General features: G+C 40.7%; 1 protein-coding gene across 5 annotated transcripts in view; it reads right to left on the reverse strand.

The window, feature by feature from the left end:
* The window catches only part of PWWP2B (PWWP domain containing 2B), a 37371-nt gene extending 11407 nt beyond the window's left edge, over positions 1-25964 (reverse strand). For 3 of the 5 annotated variants that reach the window (XR_016443461.1, XR_016443460.1, XR_016443459.1), the window contains exons 1-3: positions 25628-25964; positions 22520-22928; positions 10344-11970 (exon numbers count right to left, since the gene is read on the reverse strand). Coding sequence is in view for 2 of the 5 variants with exons in the window: in XM_090057065.1 (XP_089913191.1) it covers positions 10362-11970; positions 22520-22662 (1752 nt within the window). In the remaining 3 variants the exon portion in view is untranslated. Of the gene's footprint in view, positions 1-10343; positions 11971-22519; positions 22929-25433; positions 25582-25627 lie in introns of those variants that run through there. The other 2 variants (XM_090057065.1, XM_090057066.1) reach the window with 2 other exon arrangements.
* Between the last annotated feature and the right edge of the window lie 396 nt (positions 25965-26360).

Genomic DNA, 26360 nt, shown 5'->3' on the forward strand with positions numbered 1-26360 from the left:
TCTTGTTAGGCAAGGCATATATTATTTAGAGCACAGATCAAAAGGATTCATCTTCCTGGGCCCAGCAAACAGATATTTTCTAGATACACACTTCATTCTGTCATGTCCTGGCTGGATCCCCAGGGCCTTAATTACTGTTTTTAATCAGTGACAAATAGTCAGCTGGGAGTAGATGTTATCCCCAAGATTCATTCCTAAACCACAGAACCAAAAGGGAGGATTCCCCCTTCCCTGGAGAGAGAAAAAGCTGAAGACAGAGTTTCCAAGTTATTACTCCTCTCGGGACGCAACAGAATCACTGACATGGTTAGAAAAGTTACCAAGTGGTTCTTTTTTTAGGCTCTGATTTTCTCAAACTCTTGCTTTGAAGGAGGACAATGTGAGAGCAATATGAACTCCAGGGGCAGCAAAATGGAAATTTAAATCCTCCAATAATAGATGGGTGGAAAAATATCCCTCTGCAGGAATTCAAGTCAGTAGGTAAACTTAGCCTCAGCATCTCTCTCTCTTTCTGAACAGAGGAAACAGGTAGCTGCAAATGTTTAAGAGCTTGCTTCTTCTTTCCTACTCTTTGAATGGAGGGTTGCGGGGGAGGGGGGGGGTGGCACAACCAAGCCACTGCCCGTAAATTTCAGCTAAAAACATCAAGAGATTGAGAGAAGTTCTCTCACAGGAAAGGCTTCCCCTCAGAGCTCAGGTGGGAAGTATTTTGCAAGGAAAAATATTATTAGTAATAATAATAATAATAATAATAACAACAACAATAATAATAATAAAAAACCTCCTAGTTTTCCAGCCTCTCAAGCAGAAATAGACAAGGGAGGAAAAAGCCAGTCAAAGGAAACCTCCAAAAGGAGAAACAGAGAACAAATTATTCAAGAGCCGCTGCTCAATGTGCACAGAAAAGATTTAAAAAGGGAACTGGTGCAGAATCATTGCATTCCCAGCCACCAGATCTCAACCATCAGATCAGTAGGACCAACCATCATACTGCTAGTCTTGAACAAGTTTTTAGAATTGGCTCCAAAAATCTGGTAAAGTAACACAAAGCCCATTCGCCTTAAATCTTAACTGCTTCACCACCTCAAGAGATGTGTGAAACAGCTCCCTGTAGCATCATGACAACCCAGGTTATCACTTTTTATCCTTAACAGATGAGCTCATTATTCATAGTCAGTTTAGTTGAGGGGAAGAAAATGTAGTGATGTTACCATGTGCAATTTACAGGAATAGATTCTTGCCCACCATGTATCCAACAACTTAGTACAAGTTTAATGAGGAAATACTCAACTGCGTGGAAGTATCTGTGCCTTCAGAAGATTAATGAAAAGTTTTGTTAGCCCCCCTCCCACCCAAAAAAAACCCCAAACCACCAAACACATGGCCCCACCTTCTAGGGAAAGGACATGACTGGACTGACAACTAATTCAAGGCAGCTGACAGTGTCAATGCAGGAAAGGCTTACAGCTAAGCTGCCATAGAATTTATTACACTTGCGGCCGAGTAATGATGACTCATATTCACTTACACGGGCCACTTACACCCGACCCGGGAACCGCATGGGGGCCTTCAGTACCTACATTAGCTGTCATATAATCCAAAATGTGGAAAGTACAACATGCCTATTATTGCAAATTTAAAAATTAGCAGACTGAAGGGCTATAGAAGCCCTCATTCCCTATTATACAAAATGGACAGGATTCTTTGCAAATTAATACTGCAGAGCAGACTTACGATTGCCCAGCAGCAATGTGTAGCAGCAGATATAGGAACCTATGGAAAACCTGGGAAAGTAACTTTCCATCAGCTAAAGGGCTAGTTTTTTTTTCCTCCAGAAACTGCTGGTGACTTCCCACCTATGGATATGGAAAATAGTTTCTCAAAAGACCTCAGATCTGTGCAGAGGCAGGAGACCCAAGGAACCAGTTATCAACAGCAGTCAAGGTATTCTTAAAAACTCCTATACAGACGTGCAGACTTCAACCTGAAAAGGCACAAAAATGAAAGTACATGCAGAAGGTCAAAAAGGGCATATTATAACTCAGTGGGGGCCAACCTTTTTGCCAGGTTTAGCTCTGCACTTTCCTTGACTAGCACTCTGATCCCCCTGCCTCATCTGCTGCTGTTTTCTGCCCCATTTGCCTCTGTGCTGCCTGCCCCGTCCCCAATTTGCCACATGCTACAGACTGCCTGTGCCACTTGTGGCATGCATACCCATAAGTGGGGCACCCCTGTTGTATCTTGCTTTCTACTGCTTCTTCCATTATTTTTTTATTTACACAAAATAGGAAGCAGGTGCCAATGCAAGTCATTCTGGTTTCAGAGACTGATACAAGCAGGCAGTGTCTGTGATACCAGTAATCATGCCACCAAATGTCAGTTATGGGCACTTCTGTGCAAGTGGAGGGAGGAGGTACGAAGACTTGCATGCAGCTTTTGCCCGACTTTAAAAGATTTAAAACATATTCTGCAGGAATTTCGCAGTCATGTCAGATAAAGTGCTAATATAGCCTATTGGCAGTGTGGAAGCTACCTATGAATTTTTATACCATTCTTCAAAATGAAATATTAGTTGACCATACCTAAAAGTAGCCCTGGCATGCTTATTTAGCTCTCTGCTCTGCCATAGACAATGAGCAATTTATTTCTCAAGCTGTTCCTGAAGTTCCAGACCCTCCAAACTGCGTCTACACTGATGTTGAGAAGACCTGACAACTTCCTGTTTTGGTACAGTTATGTAGATGGACATTTAAAAAGCAGTAAAAAGAAGTATCAATTACACCTTTCTGGAACAGGACAAATTTTGTACTAATCATTTACCAAAGCTACTCAGCATTAAGAGTCCTACTCAAAAATGTATTTCAGCCAGTCCTATTATTGCAATGCCTACACCCATCCTGCCTTACTTGCCTGTTAATATGCAAAAGAGAAGCAGAGCTAAAATCTACATCTAAATACATCCAGTTTTAAATTTCCATGATGTACGAGTGCTTGGACTGTAATGTAAATTCAGGAAAACCTGAAGATATTTGATTTATGCAGTTTACAAAAGTGTCACAGACTTTGCCAGCTGAACTTGTACATCCATAGGCAGATTATTAGACTCCTCAGAGTAACAACTTTGCTATCTGAAGGTTTGACAGATTTCCCCTACACTCTAGGGGAAATTGCAAAATCTGATTGCATTTCAAGTCCTGCACTGTATCTGCTTCTTTCAAGCTCCAATCTCTGGAGCATTTTAATCAGCTGTGACCAGTTCACCAAGACCTGAATTCACCATCTGGTTTTCCTTGCAAACAGACCTGGCTAACTGCTCAGGAACCCACCGTCTCTGCCAGCTTCTCTAATGTCTCATTTATACCTTCATCCACAGCACGCTTGCAAACACTCCCCAAAAGACGCACGTAAACCTGCACAGCGATTTGGCTGCTGGTTGAGCAGTTCTGCCAGCAGAATTTGTCAGCTCTTTGCTCCGGAGCTAGTGGGCCTGCAAAGAGTGCCATAAGCTCCTTAGTCCAAACCAAAACAGCTTGCTGCACTTCCAAGAATGCCTTTCAGTTACATAAGCTATTTCAGCAGCTGAACTTCTAATTCTTGTAAGCGGATAGCTCTAGTTTGCCAAGAGTGCCCCCATGCGCACTTAGATACAGCAGTCTAACAGAGTATTTTACAGCTGGGGGGCGGGGAGGGAGGAGGGAGAAGAGGGGTAGAGTTTGCAACACTTTTCCATCTCATAAGCAACAAGTTCAGATAGTAGATCGCCCATACACATCCATCCTTCTATCAGCATTACACAGGCCACATACCAGCTGTCTGTTTCCCTCAGCTTGGAGAGGAGTCTGTAATACTCGGCAAGCCAGCTGTTCACAGACCAGCTTGTGATTGCATGTTGTACTGCACTTTGCATTTCCCATATTTAAGGTTTCCCCCCTCCTCTGGCTCATTCCACTGCCTCAGCTTTAGTTGTGTATGTGGGCCGACTAGTCTGTTCATACAGACCCGTTTGGTATTTCATATTGGCCGTTTGATTTGGTTAGAAACCCAGCACCGAAATTTCCAAAACATTCACTTTCTCAGTTGAAGGATACCGAATGCAAAAGGGATTGGTATTGGCAGGTGTTTTGACACCTCTTCTAGGAGTGCAGTAACCACCACCACCACTTCCTGTTGTCATAGGGCTACTACATGGGCCCCTTTTGGTAGTATTTTCTGTTCAGCCAGTAATACGCAGAGCAAATGCGCATCTTGCTTCATGAATTGTTGGCAAATAGTGCCAGTAACACATGGATAGGGGCCTGAAACATCTTGGAAGGTGAAATCATAACCCAACATTCCAGACTTTACAGTAGTACTTATTATGTATAGCAAAAATGTAATGTGATTCTGTTTTGCTATACAGAGCAAGATAGCTATTTTTTTATTGAGTGACTAAATACACAAAAACTATGTGCAACACAGCAACAGAATTAAGAGCTGCTAGATAGTATGTCCTAGCACGTTTTAAATTTTTAGTGGTACTGTGACTACATACAGTATTACTGGGGAGGGTGAGAAAAACTGGAAGATGCCATCATGAAAAACTATTATCTCCTGGGCTGAAACAGCAAAAGAACATCAGTATTAAGAAGTCTCTGCACTCAGCTGGAGTTACTCTATGACACTCTTACATTATTCCTCAAAAAGCTTCAGACGAGGAACATACAATCTGTTTTGAGTAACCATTCAAGAAACCCCATTAGTTACAAACCTGTTAACGACAGATTTAGAACACAACTTTACTGCCCATTCATAGTCCATGGGGCAAGGGCCTCTCAGCATTACCGATATACGGGGTCGGTCTACACGGGATGCTATGTCGCTGTATCAACGCATTACAGTCACGTAATGTCGGTGGGCACAAACTACGCTGCTAAAGCAACTCGTTCCCACATTATAGTGCATTGTTACGATGTAGGGGCTAAAAATAACCATGCGCCACGGGAACTGTGCAGTATAGGCCGTTACTGAGCCGTCTCCCAAAAGGAAGTACTAAATAATGGCGCAGTAACAAAGCAGCATAGAGGCACATGTAGATGCACCCAAGGGGTCCGTGTATGACAGGCAGCAACAGTGGGGCTCTACAAATCCCATTTCCAGCAGATTATCTTTTCTCTTGGACTAAACTGAGACAGTCACATGGCTGCCTTCTGAGAACATGCTTGTGAGCGCCTGCATGGGTGAGACAGGAATGAACTCGTGGCTGTCCGAGATTCTGGACAGTGCAAAGCACAGAGAGGCTCCAGGAAGCTGCCCTAGCTAATGCAGACAAACTGGGGTGGGGTGTTTAACAACCTCTTTAGCTCTTGAGCAGCTCAGGGTTAGGAGAATTCATAAATGGTTTAAAGTCACCTTAAGCAGCAAATGGATATTCCCTTATGCTTAAGTCACAATAGGCAACTGTGGACCACAGCATGCATTTATTTTGTAGCACAAATGGTACTGCTTGTTCTGCTACCTGACAAACTATCAAGGTGGCAAGGCAAGTCCAACAGTCTCACTCCCAGTGATGAGATCATGACCACAAATAAAATTTGGATGCTGATGTTGTCCATATCATCCCTCTCCATTTTAGAAGAAGTGACCCCATGAAACTCTGACCCAAGCCTCCTCTGGCCTTCATACACCCAGATGACAATTTAAAACTGATAATCATTGGTTCAGTTGGACCTCCCTCTGAACCCAACAGATTATTTCTTCATTCAAGAGGCTCAAAATTTCTTTTACTCTACACTGGACACTCTCACAGTTTACTACACTGCTATAGTGCCAGACCTGCCAAGTAACATGCATTTTTTAATTCAAAGTAGAATTACTGGGCCTGTCAGGATACCTTGGTGGAGCATGAGACAAACTGCTACCATCTCCCACCTCAGGCTCAGCCACTCCAAGACTAAAAAGAGCAAACAACAGAGGCTGAAATACACTTCCATACTATGATATCCATTCCTAAAAGTAGTTACGAACAACTGGAAGTGGAAAATGAAATAAGTGGGATTCCTCACTTAGAGAGAAGTGTAAATCCTAAGGTATTTCACCCCCTCTTGAAAACAGAGGAAGGTGTTTTGAGGCCAATACTTTCACCTTTCCAAGAGCAGAAGTTACTGTTAGAGGAAAACCCTTTCAAACAAAAAGTAGTTAGAGAACAACAGGAAGGGGTTTTACATTTGGAGGCTCAATGAAATCTAGAACACCCCACCCAAAATGGCAAGATTACTAAGACGTTATCATTTTTTTCTCATAATCTACAAGCAGATTTTTAAAACGATGGTGAAAATGCTTTATGTATCGGCAATAAAAGTTGCTTATTGAATGGGTATATCTTTTCGATGAGGTTTGACTGATACATGGATAACATGTATACATCTGATGTAGTATGCTTGAGTTAACAAAAGCTTATGCCTTCTAGTTCGTCTAAGATGAATCTCTATTCTGCCTCCTATGTGAATAAAAGAACTTAATTATATTTTAAAAGCTTTTTTAACCTATATCTCTCTATTGCTATTAATCATATCAGCAAAAACTTCCTTTAGCAACCAGAAATATATTGAAATCCAATTTCCCCACCAGTAGCTACTGTAGACGATTTCATTAGCTTTGAGGGAAATTAATTGCAGGGATGGCAGGACAGGGTGTCACTATGCAGAAAGACGTAAGCTTTTGTCAGTGACAGCCTACTTGGTATGCACTTTGTCAGACACATCAGCAAATATAAGATGTTTGCTGTATTCTACTTTTCAGTGCTAAGATTTCAGTGCTTAGAAGCCAAGACACAAATATGCCACTGAAATAGGATCTGCCTACTGCAATCATTTAGTTACAGCTATATCTGAAAAAGTAGGCTGCTGCCTACGGAAGCTCAGTTTAAAAACAGTAAGATGTCACCCCGCCCTGCCTTCTGTCTGACTTCAGGCCAGCAGCTAACTACCACTCTCCTATCCAAGAAAGAAGGGAAAAAGACTTCCTATGCCACCTGAGCAAACAATCCTAGAACCCCAGCTGGTATTAACCAAGTACATGGCAAAGCCAAAAAGTGCTCATAAGCTTGGTTAAAGGAGCAGCAAGAGTAATGACAATTTAGCTGCAGCTTAACACAGCATTTCTGAGAGTGCTTAAAGACTTGGAAGAGCCTTTGGCTAAGGCACAAAGCCAACATGGAGCTCTGTCACCATTTCTTCACACTATGCCATGACATGAAACTAGGCTGCATTCTGGCTCTCAGCTATCATTGATAACTTCCCTTCATTACATGACTTTAGAAGGCCTACTCTGAAAAGGGATTTAGTTTTCAGTTTTAACTACCGCCATCCTGTATTTCAACATTCCAGTTCCTTTCAAGAATATAAAGGTTTTCATTAACAGCTAGAAAGAAGTTTGCTTATATTCTACTTTTAAGATTAAAGATAGATTGAGCTTCAGTGCTCAACAGCCAGCAAACAAATATGCCACTGAAACAAGAGTCTGCGTATTGCAAGCTTTTAGTTACAGGGCAAGACAAATCTGTAAAGCTTTAAAAGTATATATAGCTATCTCAAAGGAAGCCTCAAAACAGCACAGGAACATGTTTAGTAGAAGGGTTTTTTTTCCTTCCCTTGACTATCTTCTGAACCTGTCCTATAAAACCAGATTTTACAAATTACTAACTTACCTAATGTTTTCCAGAAGCCGTATGTTTATTGGCTTTTAATGGCAACATTTTAAACTACTTTTCCCTGCAAAGAAGTGCCAAATGCAAGGAGAAAAGAAAGAAGCAACACTTACTCACCTACCCAACTGAAAGAAGTATTTGTTAAATAAACTTTGTCAAAATATTTTTAAAAGATGATTTGACAGCACTCAATTTAAGTGAATCCACACATTACTCTGCTTGTTTTGAATTCATATACTGAGATCTCTTAGAACTGCTCTACATGTATTCTCCCATCTCTTCTAGACCAGAGGCACACTCCTAACATATTTAGGCAGGATAAAAGTAGAATGCTTTAGACAGCTAAATGATTTGTTTATCCAGTTTGTTAATACCTGTTGCTTGAATTCTAAGCATGAATGCTATGTACATTTACTGGACTGTAGTTAATTCTATTTATAAACATTGATCTACCCTTATGCAGCTAATGAGCCAGTTTTTAGAATGACAAAGTGTGATAGTACAACTATAGGGTCATAATCTTGTTATCTACTGCATTACACACAAGACAGTACAGCTCAGAAGAGGCCTCAGGATATTTTGTTGCAAGTCAAAGTCAGTTGTATTTCTCTTCCTGGAATCACTGACTGCAACAACAGCTGAGCCCCAGGATTTTTTAGCAAGTAAAGTTATCTCCTATGAGGGAAAAAAAAAAAAAAGTCAGTTAGAAAACAAAATGCTGGAAAAGGTCTTTTTTTTTTTTTTTAAACAAAACTATCAAGGAAAGTAAAGGAACTGTCTCACTGAAGGGAAAGTGGATAAGTCAAAACAAGAAACCAGAAACACTGGAGTTAATTTTTAATGAGATACACCAGTAAGTAAAAAGATACACATGGGTGGGGGGGAGGAAGAGTGGCACATGTATGTAAATTCATTTTCAGATCAGTAACATGCATTAGTAGATATGTTTGTCATGCAATGAAGATGCAAACAATACATCAACCATATCTTCTCATCCAGAGAAGTCAGATGCAAGTCACCTCCTTGTGCATACAGCATTATGCTATGATACGCACAGCAGATGCTGATAACTGTCAATAACTACTGTTATATAAACCAAATGGCTTCAGCAGAGAGAACAGAAAGAGGAGTCTAAAAGGGTCACTCTAAAAATGGAGAAAAAAGTTGAAGACATTCTGTTAAAGCTTGTCTGCTATTCTATATGCATTTCTGGATAGAAAGCTTCTCTGGCTATTCTATATGCATTTCCTAAGAAAGATGAAGGATGTTGTCTGTTGTTATGGTTCAAGAAATGAGGGTTCTGGGTTTCAGGCCGTCTTCACCCTAGTATTCACTTGAGCTTCAACTCAAGGTTTGCCCCCAGCCAGATTCCTGCCTACATATAAAAGGCTCTCGGTTGAGTAAAATGCTGCAGTAAGTTCAAGCTAGCTGGCTTTTCAGGGAAGGAAACTGAAGCGCCAGTGTTCCTAACACTCAAATTCATTCAGCAGAAATGCACAATTACAACAACCTATAAGCTACTACTCAAAAATCACACCATGGCTATTCACTCAGCCTACTCTAGCTCGAGCAGAATAGCTCAGGTTGGGGTTTGTCCTCAGTGCAAATAGTCAGTCACCTTTGGATAAACAGTGATGCGAGAACCACCCAGTGCTTCTTAATAGTATAGTTTTTAGAGACATTACCACAAAGCAAGCCTCCATTTTTTTCCCCCCTTACATAATCCTGAGTACAAGTTTGTTTGGGTTTTTTTCTCTCCATGAGTTAACCAGCTTAGTCCCAATACCCAAAGTGCTACATCTAGCAACACCATCACCATTTGGGGGAGATGGGGTAGGCAAAAAAACAAAACAAAACAAAAAAAACTTCTTCATACTAGAAACTCCATGAGAAAACTATCAGTGCCCAGCATAAAGGTTTCTCCTATGAAGAAAATAAGCAAAATATGAGACAAAAGTAATGAACCAATGCTGAAATCTTTTGGAACCATAGGACAAACCTAACATGGTAAGTTACAAAGAAAAGGTTTTCCTAGCAGTTAAGATTGCATTTTTCTTATAGAACGTTTAGTTCTTTTCTGGTTTAAACATCTTTCACCATGCTTCCCATTCAATGTGCATCACAGAGGACTCTGTTCACCATGATAGCAACCTGAAGATGGTGGCTAACTGACAAATGTAGATCATATGCAAGTCACTGGGAGTTTAGCACCAACTTTGATCAGGTCAGGCCCTATAAAAAGGACAGTTCAAAAAAGCCAGGAGGCAATTCCAGCCACAGCAGAATGAGTTTCGGTCCAATTTCCCCACATGCTGGTAGGCAAGTGTTATGCCCAGTTGAAAGATAATACACTGACTGCTTAAAGATGTGTTGGTGGCTTCTCTGCCCAGCGCCCCATTCCCCATAGTTAGAAACTGGTCTATAATTCTTGTGAGGGGTAAGAGGGCCCAATTCCAGTTCGTTTCACTGAACTCATCACTTTTGAAATTCAGGCCACTTAAGATGCCCAAAAACCCAGGTCTAAAAAAATTTAACCCCAAGCTTTTATGGAATTCAAAGACACAATTAAGTGAAACAAAATACAAACACATAACAGAAACAGAATCACTAGAAGATGGTTAGCTACTGTACAGGAAGTATGAGTCCAGCATACACTCACCTGGTACTGGAGGCAAAGTTATGTTTCAAATTGTGTTAAGAGATCTCTTATTTCTGGGGTCAGATGCTCTACTGCCTTTGCAGCTTCTGTAATAGCTTTCCGATACATCCCTTTCTTCTTACGATTAAATCTCAGTTTGAAATATTCAGAGAAAGGAGAGAGTTTTGAAACAGATAAGAATGAAGTCGTTGGAGAACCAAACCATGATACTTTAGCTTCTCGCCAGGAAGGTTCTCCATTTTCCTTTTGGCTAAGGTTTATGTCAAGAACACGAGCTGGCCACCATGGAAAACCATGAATTTTACCCCAAACAATATCCCCCACTGAAACAGTTCTTCCATCTTCAGTGACGCATTTAGAGACACTTTGTGTATGTAGTCTAACTGTTAAGGGCGGCACAATTTTACGCTCATCTTTTGAGGATGAAGAGACAGATGCATCATCACCAGGTAAAAAGTCACACATTTCTGGTGATGTTACTTCTGAACTAGAAGATTTGGATTCATCTAGACTGTCATTACTACACACCGATAAACTAGAAGAATCTGCTTTCCTTTTACGATAATTCATAAGAAAAGCTAAGTTATCACGTCCATCTTTACCTTGGGGAAATCTCTTAAAGTCATCATCTTCACCTGAACTCCCTGAAGACATCTCAGCTAAACTTCTATCTGCAGATTCCTCATTATAAAATGCAGCAGGACTGATCTCATCAATAAGTTCTGCTTTATAAATTGACACGCTCTGACCATCATTTATTCGGTGGGGTTTCAGTCTGATTTTTGGAGGTGGAACATCTGCATTGGAATGCACAGGCCTAGTTAACTTCAGTTTTGGAATGGAAGCAAGTTGGCCACTCGCCGACTTATCCATAAAACATTTGGTTTCCTGACATCGTTCAGAGTCTCTGGTCTCCTCTTGGTCCTCCCCTCCATTCTGCAAAATTCGCTGCGGGCAAAATGGTTTAACTGAGCCATGAACCCGGGAGGGAATTTTCACAACTTCACCTTTACCTTGTGGCGTGCTGTAGGATATTTTTATAACTGGAGTTCGATGCACTAATTCACCAGAAAATTTGTCTTCCTCCCTCTTTTCTCTTTTGTTCCTTTTCTCTACATAATCCGAATCACTGTGCTTTTTCTGTTCCTTGTCCTGAATGCTTAGCTTCCTCCTCGTTTTAGCATTTTGCCTGGCTGTGTTAGCTTCCTCTGGGTTCAGAGTGTTTTTACATTTTTCACAGAGCACTTGCCTTGGCCTCAGTCTTATAGTGCTCATAATGAGCCTTCCCGGGTCTCTATTTCGTGACAACCGTCTTTTTGTCCTCTTTATAGTCCTTGGAGGTGGTTGAGGAACCCATTGATTATATGTATGTCTTAACCATAAGGGAGGAGGAAAAGGAGCTCCCTCAAAATAGGGAGGGTAAGGAGGAACATTGCCCGGTGGAGGAGGTGGCAGAAGAGGAGGTACTTGTTCATCATTGTTGCTCTTGGGAGGTTTTTCACTAGATGGCTGTGAATCAATCTCACCCGGCACAGTCTCTTTGCCTTCGGGGATCCAGTTAGTGCAAGCATTAGCAGGAGGCTCCTCTTGCTTCAGCAATGAAGATGGAAGACAGAACAATCCAGACCTACAAACAGCATAGGAAGGAAAAAAAGAAAGAAGCAGAAATCAGAACAGTTTGATTAACAGTAAACTTTCCAAAAAATGTTATTTTATTCAAGTGTCCCACACACTGAAGCCAGTCCTTTCCCTTCATTTTACGAGGAAACACCTTTAAGCATAATGAAAAAGTACAATTTATGAACTGGCAAAAGGGATTTTCTACTCTGTAGATGGAAAGTCCAAAATGACCTGTGCATTGATTTCTCCACCTTCCCTCACAGACACCATCGTTTTGTTCCATTTACACAACCCAGGATATGTAACTTGTTTCCAAGACTATCACATTCACAAAGCCAGTAAAACCTCAAACAAAGGTGGCATAGGGGAAAATAGAATATTGAGAGTTTTGAGGGCATCACTTAACCTCATTCAATATGCTAAGTTTTCAGTTTCTCATAAAATAGCTGAGCTACCCATTTTGCACACCCATGGCTAACTGTATAAACAAGCTCTCAGATTGCATTTTCACGCATGGTACTTTGTGATAGTCTCCCCCAAGCCTTAAAAAAATTGCCTCTTACTATACTCTTAAAGACAAAATGAGAAAGAAAAGGGAAAAAAGAAGGGAGGGGGGAACAAAAAAACCCTATGCTACTTTGCCAGTATAGCCAAAAGATGAGAAAAAAATGTCTTGTTTATTCAATACCCTGTTCTAGTTCTCTTGCAGGTACCTCTTTGCATTTCACAAAGGCTCCTTCTAAAAAAGGAAGAAAAAAAATTATTTATAGAGGTTAGTTGTGAATTTCAGCTATCCCAACCATTACTACGCTGTTGGCCAGACGCTTTACAGCTGGTCTGATCTCTGATGCTGTACCCATGTAAGGGCCAGGCTCAAGTCTGTGGAGAATGGGAGGGCAAGACTATAAGCTGTAACAGTGCTTATTCATACCAGTTCTTTATGGATTTTCCCACCTTGCTTACCCAAATTATAGTGGCAGCATGCTGCAGATACCCTTGCTTAGCCTGACTTTTTGAATTTTCTTGCTTGCTCAAAAAAAATCAGTACACAACTACTGAGGGATACGCTGAAATAATGGGTTTCCACTGTGGAAAGTTTCCAATTGCAATATAAAAAAAAAATTCTCTATGTTGGAAAGGATTAATGAAAGAGGCATGTTCTTTATAACCACATGACCAGCAAGCTGATTCTCCCTATGAGATTCTTCTTTGCGATTAGATTTACCTAAGTGCACTCAGCACTTTGTTCCACTAGTTTATTAACAGTTTGTCCTTGACTGACTCAGAATAAATACACTGCAGGTAAGATATGCATTTTTTTTTTTTTTTTTTTTTAAAAGGGCTCCTCATTGCATCTCAGTGACTCTGTCTTACCATTATTATTATTAAATAGCCTCAATACTCTCCCAGATCCAAGCCAGGTTTTTTCTGGCTCAAGATTTACCAGTATTATACTCTATAGAATAATTTTTGCTGTCAGGTGCTCTATTTTTCCTCCAACAAAATCCAGTATAGAGTCAGCAGCCACTTTTAAGATCTCAACTTCCCCCTTGAACCCTGAGGCATGCTGCATCTACTAAGGCCTAGTGCAAGATGATATAGAGTACAGTATCTTAAAGGGACATCCTTAACAGCAATGACCTTTAAAAATATAGTAGTGTGTGATACTATTAGAAAGGACAAACACCTCATTTGAGTGAATGGAAACGGGCTACCAACGGGCTACCATCTCAACTCTTGTAATAGAGATCACCCTCTTGAATAATGACATGGGTGAGCTATTTTTGTCCTGAAAATATCTACAAGATATCCTAATGATATCACTACGATGCAGCTACAAAGTCTTTTCTACCTTCCAGACTTCTTTTTACCCACATTTTCCCTCAATGTTTAGCAGCACAAATAAAAGAGTCAAATAACAGCAAAGAGCTGTCAGTGTAGCATAGCATCTTTTTTTCATTGTTGCCAACATAAATATATGGTCCTTTATTTTTAGATTCCTTGGTAGTGGGGCTATTTACAACTACTTACTAAATTCTCTCTCAATTTCTTACAATAGGAGACCTAGTTTCTTTTTAAATAGAAAGTCTTTTGAGCATCTCAGACACCGGGTTTGAGTTATCATGTGCTGTTCTTAAGAGTCTTGATGATTTGTACTTTGTTTTTCTGACTGGGGGGAAGCACTGTCAACACTTACAGTAGAAAAGAAGTTTGGAGGTAGCTTTGGACGTGAGAAAACACCACGTTATAAACAGGTCTGAACACAAACTTATCTAGCACTATCAAACAAGCATTCCCACTTCTTAAATAAATATTCAATGTTTTACAAGCAAGTTCTGTGAAGTTTAAAAAAAAAAAATATGGAGGGCAGGGTTACTTCTAGGCCAGCCACCAGCTATTTTTAGGTTGAGATTATATGATCCTTTTTCTCATCAGCTCTCTGCTTTCCTTGTTAGTATTAGCAAGAACCTTATCCTGCATAAGAAGGGGCCATCACTACCTACAGAAAGGGGATTTGTTTCCCCTCTGCACAGAGCATACTTGAGGAAGACTGAAGAGAAACTCTTTCAACCTGTCCTCAACCAGCAGCATAAGGCAGTAGGAACAGGAACACACCACAGTCAAAAATAAGGAACAAGTTCATCGAGTCAGAAAATGGGGCTGTCAAACTGACTGACTGCCCCATCAGGCATCCAGACCACCACTACTGAGACTGCTGTACTTCTTCAGTAGTTTGTCCTGAATTTGCACTAAGAGTTGGATTAGATGACCCTCGAGGTCCCCAACCAACTCTACGATTCTTCCCCAACTATTACCCCAGGATGGAGCATTTTTATAAAAGGAAATGACCAAGCTCCCCTCCCCAACTGCAAGTCTTCTTAGGCTACTGCTCTTTCAGGTGCATGTTGCTTCCCCATACTAAGCAGAAGAGGGAGGCTCTTCTTCCTAGAAGCTTTAATAAAACAAATATTAGTAGGTCACATAATCTGACTAAGGGAAAAAAAAAAAAAAAAGAAGTTTATAACTTTTCCCAAGACCAAAAACAGCCTTGCAAAACCCACTGATGCTTCTCTCCCCCCTAGTTCCTCCAATTTATTACAGTTACAATTCACTATGTTCATTTTTCTTTTTCTAGACATTGTTAATCATAGGCCAAAACTCTCTCACTTAACTCACATGAGAAAGTCTACCAGTGTTAAAATAAGTTACATAACTGATTTTTCTATGTGTTTTGATACCAAGTCATTGCTATTTTCTCTTACCATCTTTTTAGGTGAAGTACCAAATTATTCTAACTTTTAACAGTTTAAAACCATCTTTTCTAAGGAGGAAATTTTTTCCCCCTTCACTTTGAGAGAGATTAGGTTATCTTGACCATTTTCATCTTTAACGACCCTGTCTACTTGACATGTACTTTCCAAATTGCAAGACCGACTCAGTCCAGACGAAAAGGACTTAAAGACATAATTGAGAACCGAGTCATTTTGTTCCAAGACTTTTAAGTCAAGCCTGACATTAAAATAGTTTGAAGTGAAAGCCTGCTAATACATTTGCTCTAAAGCAACCACAATTTGTACATCCAATCCAAAATATAATGGAAACTAAGGCAGTGTTATTTTTCATGCAGCTGTAACTGTGCAATACTTTGATTATTCAATCATGTAAATATTCTTATTTGGACAAGGCAGGATCATGTAATAAGAGGAACTCTTTCCTCCCCACCAAACCCCTCCCTGCCGACCTAGTACCATATTTAGATATAAACTCATTCTTTCTATAAACAGACTGAGGCATTTCACCTGAACTATAGAAGTTATTAAGGAAAGCAGGTTGGATCAGCCCATTCTGTTCTGTAAAGGCCTCATCTCTCCAGCTTCAATTATATGAGCAATGTACTATTTTCAGTGGAACTCCTTTCTCTAGGATCTGCTGTAGGAGCTGAGCCTTAACTCTGTTCACAGCTGCACTAGCAACAAATGCGTGTGAAAAGGCATTGGTTCATTGGCAGAGTGTCCAGTTCTTAAAATTTAACCAGAATTAATGCACAGTCCTCAAAACGTCAAAGTTCACTAGGACATTCTTTGCCACAGTAATGAAGCCTGACTAGGACCAAGGCCACACTCAATCACTCTGCTATTAAATCTTCCCCAAAAAATGGAATGGCACTGTTTTAGGGAAAGTTTTCAGTTCTGTGCATTAGATATTTGGTATTAAAGAAAGTCTCTTCCATATTGATTCTATAAGCCATAATGCCATACAAACAGGAATTTCAGGACTGACAGAAAAACTAGCAAATGCACATTTTAAAAATGTAATTAAGGTCCATAAACAGTGCTATCCATTAAGCCAGGTCAACTATAGCAAGTGGAGACCAATACATAACTTGATCACATCTCCTGAGTGCATGTAAAATTAACCCAACAGGCCTTATTTAAGAAAGCTTAGTAAGTTTTACGTCACCAAACTATTACAAGTCTGAATTCTCTACTTGAGTTGGTGAATTTTTTTTTTTAAATCAGAACTTGTCTGCAACTTATCTTCCATAAAGATTCAATGGAAATATCAGTTATTTATATCACTGCAATGTCTAGAAGGATCAACCACATCAGAGCCCTATTTTGCTAACCTATATGCAAAGAACATAGAAAAACACCAGTACTAACTTTAGAGAGTTTATAGTCTAGACACAATCACACTGCTGTGCATCAGGACATTGATGCACAAGCCCATTAGTCATCTGACTGGCTGAAGTAATTCTGTTGGTAGTTTCCTCTACACCACCCTTCTTTGTGGAGGGACTGTACCAGCTGTTCCTTACTCATATTTGCAATCCCTTTCCCAAGTCATTTTTGAGCCCTGGTTGTCCTGTATGCTCAGACTCAGGTAGCAGTAGTGGCCAAGAAGTCTTTCCATACTTTGGGAAGGGTTTGTATACATAAATGATCACAGTTACCCAGCATCAGACTGCTGCAACAACCATGCCCTCTGGTAATTTAAAACTGGCAGTTAGAGTCACATGCAACTGACTTTCAGTTAGTTTTTTGGTGACAGTTTAGAGCAATTGTTCTGGATCAATTTCTCCCAGTCTTTCCCCACCACAGTTTATGATCATATTGAGCTGGAAGACAATGATTTGGCCAGGCTATTAGTTGAAGTTAAGTGGATATTTGCAAAGAGAAGGCAAACGAGTGTTGGGTGGTAGCTGTATAATCTCTCTGGGACACCTACAGGCAATTGATGAAATCAATAGTAAAAACACAGCCTTACAGGAGCAAAGAGTTCCCTCTGTTGTAAGTCTTGGCTTCTAACAAGACACCAAAAATCTAGGGAACTATTCCCTTTCCCAGGAACCAACACCTAACATTGTAATATATTCTCCAAAGCCAAAAAAAGGAAACAAAAAAAGTGAAGAGAACTGGTTGCTCCCAAAGGGCCATATTTTGCTAGTACAAAGCCAGCACATTTTTGTTTCACTCAATTTAAAAAGTCCAGGGGTTTATTTTTCAATAAAACCATTTCCCTTCATGTCACCGTTTCAGTTTAATTCTTGACACAGAGGGTCAGAACAAAGGCTTTGCTGCTTTTACCACCACTTTGCATGCACCATTTGAGAAATTTCACCCATCTATGAGTCCCATCTCATAAGGAAAGAAAGACAAGTATCCAAGGAGACTAGGTACCATGCCCAGCATTTGAATCTATTTATAAACTTATGTGACTCACCTTGCCATAGGATTTATGCTATTCTCCTCTGTTCAAACAAAATTATAAGCAAGAATAAAATATATCTTAGTCTGAACAGGGCTTTTTTTATACCTCATCACCTACATTTCCTCTCACTGAAAGCTGTACAAAAAATAAGATGCTCCAGTCAAATTCAGCTGTAGAAAGATTAAGAAATTTTATAAAGTAAAAAGCAGCAGAACTAGGAAATTCTTTACAGAGCCAGGACATCCTCTAGAATTCAGGATATCTGCAAAGAAATTCTAGACATGTTTAGGCCTCTTCAATAGCTTTTAATCATCTTGCTTGTAAAAGGTAAGTATATTGCATGTGCTTCTTGTTCCAAACTTCTCAATTCAAGTCCAGTTTTCACTGCAGACATTAATAAAATGTCAGTGAAATCCATTTTTCCTCACTTCTTGGAACATACTATCTATCTGCACACTGTCATTATTGATTCAGCATATTTGTATCTGCCCAGTGATAAACTGTGCATTTTCAATTTATCAAGCTTAAGAGATGCCAAAAAGCAACTAGATATTAGTCTTCAGAATATACCAGAGCATGTGACTTTAGTCTCAGTGGTGACATTTTAAGTTGCAAGGTGTTTAAGGAAAAAGAGACCACATTTATTAGTCAAAGGCATGAAAGAGGGAGGCCTCTTCTGTCCAGAGACAACACATTGATGAGAAACCACCATCTTTTAATGCTGCAAAAGGAAATGGTTCTGAGGTTTCTACCAGGTGTATATCTTAGACCTAGATTAAGGACAAAGACTCCCTTATTTAAGTATGCACTTAATTGGTTTTTGATAAGTACCAAATTCCCCACCTCAAAAGAAACTGAACCCCACATTCCCAAGCTGACACGGTCGCTGGGCAAAATATTTTCTGTTCTTTCCCTGCGACTTACAGTTGCTACAAGTGGAAAGATGGCCGATGATGAGTTGACACTATTCTCTTCAGCTGAAGTCATTATGCCCCCACAAGACAAGAGTCTGCCTCTAAAAGTTTAGATTGCAGGGTCCAGGCTTTAGTCAAGCTAGACATTTACTAGATAACTCCTAGCAAGAGAGCTAGGCTCACTGCACAAGTCCCCAGTATTTAACCCAATATAAGTAGGCCTACAGTCATAAAGGTCACATGAATTTTGGGTAGGGAACTGCAGGAGGGGGATGATCAGTTGGTAAGATCAAGGCCTCAAACCTTGCTGAGAAGTCCTGCTACTAAGAGGACAGGTTCTTACCCCAAAACTACTCAAGGCTTGAGTGTTACCTCTTACATAATTTCCCTTTGTAGATACAGATTGGAAATTTCCCACCCACTACTGCAGCCCTCTAATCACACAATGATTTTTAAAGAAATGTAAAGATCTTTTAAAGATATTTAAAAGAAACCCCTGTGGGTTATTACACTGCTCTTCTTCACATTTCAAAGACAAAGGCAATGACCATGACTGGCACTGCAGCATCGCCAGAAGCACCTTACAGCTGTTTACCCTGCTGCTGCCTGTTTGAATTTGTGGTATTTGGTCCCATCTTGACACCTCTGTACTGCCTAATGAAGAGCTTAACAGAAGCATTTTGGGGGAGGTCCAGGGTTGCCTAATAAGGTATAACCAATTTCAGTAGTTAACAGATAAGATAATTAACCTTTTGTCTTCAACTCTTCCTCACCCCACCACAAATCAGAAACCCATCTGGCACTTCTATTTACACTTTTCGAAATAATCATAGTTGATCAAGCCTTGGATGTTTGACACCGACGCATTTGACAAGACCTTCTTTAATAGAAGACTCCCTAAATTAAGATGAGGTTTCTGGAAGTTCTTTTTTCTGGGACCTCGCAGACTTGGGGCAGTCTAAACATATGCTTTTGAATTAACTTGGGAAAGGCAGAGAAAGATTCTGGAAGTCTTTTAAAATACCCAGAAAGGGGCCTATTAACATAGCATCTTCTTGGTTCCACTAAGGAGGAAATCACCAGAAAGTTAGAAGAGGAAGGGGGAAAAAAACCCCCAAACAAATATGAAAACCCAGAAGAGATAGGAACCGAGGATTTTTTTTTCCTCAAATGACGTAGGAGGTTGAAACCTGGATTTTAAAAACAGCAAATACCTAAACGTGCAATTAGAAATTAAGCAAGTTAGATGCCAAGTAACCATTAAAAACAGGCACTAGGCACCTTTAAAACAGATACTTCATTCAGTTAAAAATCTATTTGTATCACTAGGCCTCTAAATACTTTTGACAATCTGGCTTCAAGTTCCTGTGTCAGACCAATCCCATATACAGGTAAGCACTGCCATTCAAGGCTGATGAAAAAAAATAAATTCAGAAGTCTTTTTTCATATGTCCATTGAAGAGAGGCCTTGACAGGGTGTGCTAGAATGAAATAGACTATTCAATAAATGCACAGTCAGTGATCAGCCCTAGCTCAGAACATAAATACAGGACATGTATGAGCTAAAATCCTTCCTTTGGCTTGCCATTTTTCATATTAAAAAAATTAGTAATTCTCATTACCTTACTGTCTGGCAGTATTGTTTATTATTAATGTCCTCACAATACCTGAAAAAAAATCCATCTAGAATTGAAGTACCTCCTGTGAGAGAATCTCTCTTACCCTCCACAAAACTAGCCTTTCAGATTCAGGAACCCTTCCTCTCCAGGTCAGAAGAGGTCCTGACCCCTTCAAAGCTGGTACAATATATTCATAGTGGCATTGTGGCAGAAAACAGTCATGGGAATCTGCCACTGCAGGAGGATCCCCAATCCAGCTAAAGAAGAGAGAAGAACATGAAAAAGGCCAACAATACCTCAAGGATTTAAAAGCATATGCAAAAAAAAAAAAAAAAAAAATTGAAAGAGCACTGACATTTTAGGGTGGCTGACTCCTGCAGGGATACAAGAAAAACAATACAAAACTACAGCAGAAATTCCAGAAAGGCAAATTCAAATGGTGGAATGAACCCACATTATTGGCTTCAGCTTCTCCAGTGAGAGAGAAATCAATAAAGCTGCAGTCCCTCTCCAGTGGCTCACTACATAATGCAAGGATTTCTAGGGATATTTGATAATATTAGTAATGCTAGCTGGCTGCTTGGACAATGGAAAGGAAAACACATGAATCCCCAATTAACTAAATTTTTTAGATTGACATGTATTAGTGCTATGCTCACACATACTGAAGATAATGAGGTAGATGGCTAAAATTCACATGAAACCATATGTTAAGTCATGTGACTTAATATTAATGGTTTCTGGCACGTCTAATTAAGAGATAAAGCCAGTAGGATAATTGTCAAAGGATAATGGTTTCACACTGCTGGAAAAAAGCTATAGCAAAGCCTAGGCATTTATTAAGGAAAAATTTGAGGCCTTCAAAAAGCAGGAGACATTTACAGTTCCCACTCTGAAAATAAAACACTGAAGGAAAGCCAATACATTTACATTTGATTAATGTCTCATCCTTCTCATACCACTCATCTAGTAGGGATATCCCATTATTATGCATTGATATATTCCAGAGACTTTATCACACCAAAGAATTAAATAGAGAGATACTGGTATTCCAGATGATTTAGATAATTGGCATATATGCTGTTCTTTAGCCAATCAGAAGCCAGACTGTTTTAAAAACATTACTTCAGATTTATAAAGTTTATTTCATAGATGTTTAAATGGATTGCCAAGTAGGAAGTATAAGTACTCCGCTATCAGTAAATAAGGATTAGTCACCTAATTAGTTATTATACATTTTATTATGGCTAACAGATTTCTTTTGTTAAGAGTTTTGTGATTAAATAATCACAAATGTAAAGCATATGTCAACTTGAAATATGTTTATGTACATTGCTATATACTTATATGCAAATCAATATTGTTACTACACTATTCTTTTTGCTAAGCATATTAGCTCCAAATACATGACAAATAAAGTATTTCACTTAACTGGTCATCTGTGTTTAAAATTATAACCTACTTAAAGCTAATATTTTTGCATTATATGAAGCATGAACATAAGAGAGGCAACATTAGACAGTTTCTCTAAGATAAAGCTGTTGAAGGGTTTGGTACTCATGAACAAAGAAAGAAAGTCTATAATTATGGCAGCCTCTGACATCATGTGTGTGTCTATGCACCCACACTAGTACACCCCAAGATACTGCACAAGCACATCAGCTGTAAGAACTTTGCTAAGTTGAAATATTGTTATTCAATCAAACCTTCTCTTTGGAAAAGCATGTCTTTTTTGCTCCAACATGAAGTCTGAAATCTGCAAGCAACCCCTTTAACATTGAGGGCACTTCAGCAGATGGACTCAATTCCCTGTCTGATGGGACACTTTCCTTCATATTTTACAGCCATAAAAGTGTTACTTTCAAATGCTTTCACATTGCTGGGTTCTCCCCCTCCCCCCATCTTTTAAACCCCTCTACCCTAGGTACTAAGCAGTGGTGCTAGGCTGATTTGGGGTAGTAACTGGGCAGCCACCTTCTGAAAGTGATTTCTTCCCCTCCAAAAAAACATTTTGAAGAGAGAAAGGTGAAAAAAAAAAAAAAAAAAAAGAGAGAGGGAAATCCAACCCAAGCCCAGAGCCTTCTTTTTTCTTTTTTTTAAAGCCACCCCCCCTCCTTTTGAAGCATCCCCTCCCCCAACTCCGATGTGCAATGCAACCTTAACTCTTTAATCTGATTATGGCCTAATCCCTCCTCCTCCCCAGCTGCTCTGCTCTCTCTGTGCAGTAGGCCCCAAGCTGGAGAGAAACTTCTCAGTTGCAATCCCCTTTGCAAACATTTCGGGTAACAATCAAAGCATTGCGGGCTCCTACTTTTTAGTGCAGTCTAGGAGGATCCCAGTGAAACGCCTCTCCCCGCAGCTCAAGGTGACCACCAATGTGTCGTTCACCATCTGCTCCACCAGCACCGGCAGCCAGGAGCCGACCTGCAGCTCCTTCGCCTCAGCTTCCTCCATGCTTGCCGGAGCTCGGCGCCCGCCTCGGTGCAGCTGGAGCGCGGCTGCGATCTCCCTCCCGGCCGGCCTCGCTCGGGCTCGGGCCCGCCGCCCGCTCCGCGCCGCTCTCCCCTCCCCCGCCGCTGCTCCTGCCGCTGCTGCCGCCGGGATGGCTACACGGGCCGCTGCGATGACCTCATGGCTCCAGGCTCCCCCTCAGTTGGGAGGATTAGTAGGTGCGCTGACGTCACAATGCTTCCCTCCCGGGAACGTTCCACGGCCGAATCCTGCAACAATTGGCTACAGTTCAGGGTGATTATTGGAGAAGAGCATGTCAGTTACACTGAGGCTGCTGCGGCTGCTGCCCATGGTGGGGCCTGGCAGGGCGTCTGCTCTCACCCCCACGGCACAGCATCCCACACAAGGGGCACTAGGTCTCCCCTCTGCGGTACCCAGGGGCTCAGCCCTCTTCCTGCAAAGTGGTCTCCACGAGCATCAAGGCGCCCCCTCCACAAATCCTCAATGGATTAGAGTAAGGGGTTTCCTTTCTGCCCCAAACTGATGGTTAGGGGTTAATTACAACCTGCCCACTCCCCCTCCACCCCAAACACACTGAACAAATCATTTGGACATGGCAAAGACTCAGGGAGTTGTCTCTTCCTGTCCCAGATTGTTCTCTAGGAAGAGAACCACACCACCATTTACTCCTACTCTGTACACACGGACTGCCCTCCCGCACAGTTGGTAAGAGGTAGTCTTTAAAAGTAAAATATGAGATTTTCCAAAAGATATCAGTACCCAGTGTATTCCAAAGGGCTATAAAGGCAGTCCAAATAGCCTTTCTAATGCTGACAGATATGTAAATCCAGGAAATAGTTTCTACCCTTTTAATAAATTAGCTGCTATATTAAATTTGCTTTCTGAGAAAAGCCAGTTTCTCTCATATCCCTTTATACTCCAAAAGCTTACTCTGAATGGTTTGACAGTCTTCTAGTTCTGTGAGTGAGTGAAATTTCAGGAAATTGCATGCAATTCAAATGCCTCACTAGAACCCAAAGTAAAGTGCTTTATTGCAAATAGGAAATACTGTAAAATGTGCTTTAAAATTACTTGAATGAAGAATTCCAACTCCAGAGAATCAAGACTGCATTTGGAAACCTGGGTTTATTGCTTCAGTTTTCTTTCAAGCAATAAAAACTTCAGATTCCAAAATGTCTCTTTCTAAGTAATACATTGTGGTACAGGAAAAACTAAAAACATTTTGTAGGTTTAGCTTAGGAAAAAAGACTGTGTTCTGTACATTTTGAAACAGATTTCTTAGTAGGCAGTAGAGCAAAACGGTGTTGAATTAGAAAAGGAATGCTTCATAAGGAAATCTCTTCATATACAGGGGTATCCTCCTCCAAGAGGACTTTCCCCAACCCCCATACCAACATTGGACAGATTCCTTTTAAGACTGTGTTTACAGGACACAATTTTCTGCTATCATTTAAGTAACAATTCAACAAAGTTATTTTCAATAATAACAATAAAGAAAACAAAGGCTGAATGGGCAGTTCTCCAGGTTCCTGTTTAGGCCTGTTAAGGCAAAGCAATAAGGAAGTAAAAACAGTTTGATCAGGAAACACATTAGATTAAAAGTATGGCTGAAAACTGTTCTTTTTCTTAGACCTACTCGAAAAGATGCTCACTTCGTCTCAGAGATTTTCAGTCCTCCTTTAGATTTTAAATGTACCAAACTATTTGTGAAGTATTACTCTGTTGGGCCTATCCACAGTGTGACAATGAACACAGACAACTGCTTCTTACTAAGTAATGCTGTATTCAGGAGGGGTCCAAGGTCAATCAACCCTTCCTGCCCATCCCACTCTCAGATTAGCTCTTTAAATATATGCCCACAAAAAGATGTCAAAAAAGTTTTGCATTCATTGTCTCATAAGCCTGTACACACACAGAGAGAGAGAGAGAGAGAGAGAAAGCAGTTTAAAAAAGTATAAGAAATGTTTTGGTTAAATAAGATTCAAAAGAGAAATCGGACTTTCACTCACATTAGTCACAGAACGGAATTTGCCATTACATATGTATTTTAAAAGGCCAGGGATGGCAATCATGTAACTAGGAATTACAGGTTTATATTTTTTAAAGGAATATGCACTTCCTGTTTGCAAGGTAAGCAAGAGCTTTTATTTTTAATGAAAAGCTACTTTAAAAGCAACACTGACACGATGAATAAAGCAGTAAATAAAATACAATTTGCCATCTATTCAGACAAGGAAAAATTCCCATTTGTATATTTGGATCAACTCAGTTATTGCTGATATTGAAAATCTGTGCTGCACTGACCCTTTTGACTACAGTCATAATAGCAGAAAAGACTTTTATGCTGCATTTAGTTTAAAAGCTTCAAAAAAGTTTTTGTTTTGTTTTTTAAAAACCACTCTCTGAGCAAGAGGATTTTAAAATACAGGTTCCTTCAAGTTGTGTTCATAGCAGTAAAGGTCATTTAACAACCCACACAGTTCAATCCCAAACCATCCTAAAGCAGTAGACGGATCATTTGTAGGACTCAGAAAAGAGTAGCTACAGCTTGCCCACATCTAAATATTACAGTTCTCCGCTTCATTTAAATCCCCTTTCTGGTGTGACCCACATAGAGAGCTACCGTGTTGCAAATTAACGAAGTAAGATTACGGGGTCGCTGCTCTTACTTGTTAACTCCATTACTCCAGCCTCTATACGGGTGGTTGGGAGAGGAGGGTGTTGGGGGGGGGAGGTGGGGGGCAGTGTTTTACCAGGTAAAAAAAGGTTTCTTTCCTTGTTCATTTGCAGTTGGTCGCTGTGGATCTGAAACGCAGATGGAAATGGAAAAGAGCAGCCAAAAGCGACAGGGGGAACAAGCAAAGCCCGCAGAAGACGAAGCCCAGCAAACGAGGGTGTCGCAAAGGCGGCGAAATAAAGGCAGAGAAAAGGCTGTGGCTGACGTTACCTGAGCGATCAGTCTCCAGCCCTTTAATAATTACCGGGCTTGACAATCTAGGAGGTGACTGCCCAGCACGCCCCCTAGCGGCCACGCGCCGCCGCGGCTCCCGGCCCGACCCCTCCGGGAGGCGCCGCCCCCGCGGCGGGGACCGGCGGCAGCCGCGCTCCGCCGCCGCGCGCCCCGTCGGCCACTGCGCAGCCGCCGCCGGAGCTGTTCCCATTGTTCCAGGGAAGGAGACTGGCTGGGTTTGGCAGGCATCCTCCCAATGACAAGGCCCGAACTTCTGCTCCTGGAAGCATGCCCCCTGCAAACTAGTTCAGGTCGGCCGGGAGGATGCTTAGCGCTGGGTAGAAAATGCTCAGGTCTGTTTTAAAGGGAGAGGTGAGAGCTTGCTCAGGTTTGGGAAAGGCCCCGCGTCGGCGCACGCTGTTTGTATCCCTGCCCCGCCACTTCAGTTTATTGTCTGTCTCAGATGTATGCAGAGAAGTGTATAAAACTGCTTACTTGCTAGGTTAAAAAAGAGCATCAGAACTCTTCAGTGAACACAGACTGCACTGAATTTATGCTTTGTTGAAATTTAGGTTTCCAGAAACTTTCAGAAATGAACTCCTAATTTTGTATAAATTCCAGTGAAACTTGCTTTAAAAAAAGGGTGGGGGAGGGGAAGCTGCCTTCTGCACTGGAAGTGAAACTAATACTTTCATTCATTGGTCAAGCTGTGAGAAATGAAAAAGTGAAA

This window comes from Crocodylus siamensis, chromosome 7, assembly GCF_052110815.1.
Source record: "Crocodylus siamensis isolate JL-2025a chromosome 7, ASM5211081v1, whole genome shotgun sequence".
In the NCBI taxonomy this organism is placed as follows: domain Eukaryota; kingdom Metazoa; phylum Chordata; order Crocodylia; family Crocodylidae; genus Crocodylus; species Crocodylus siamensis.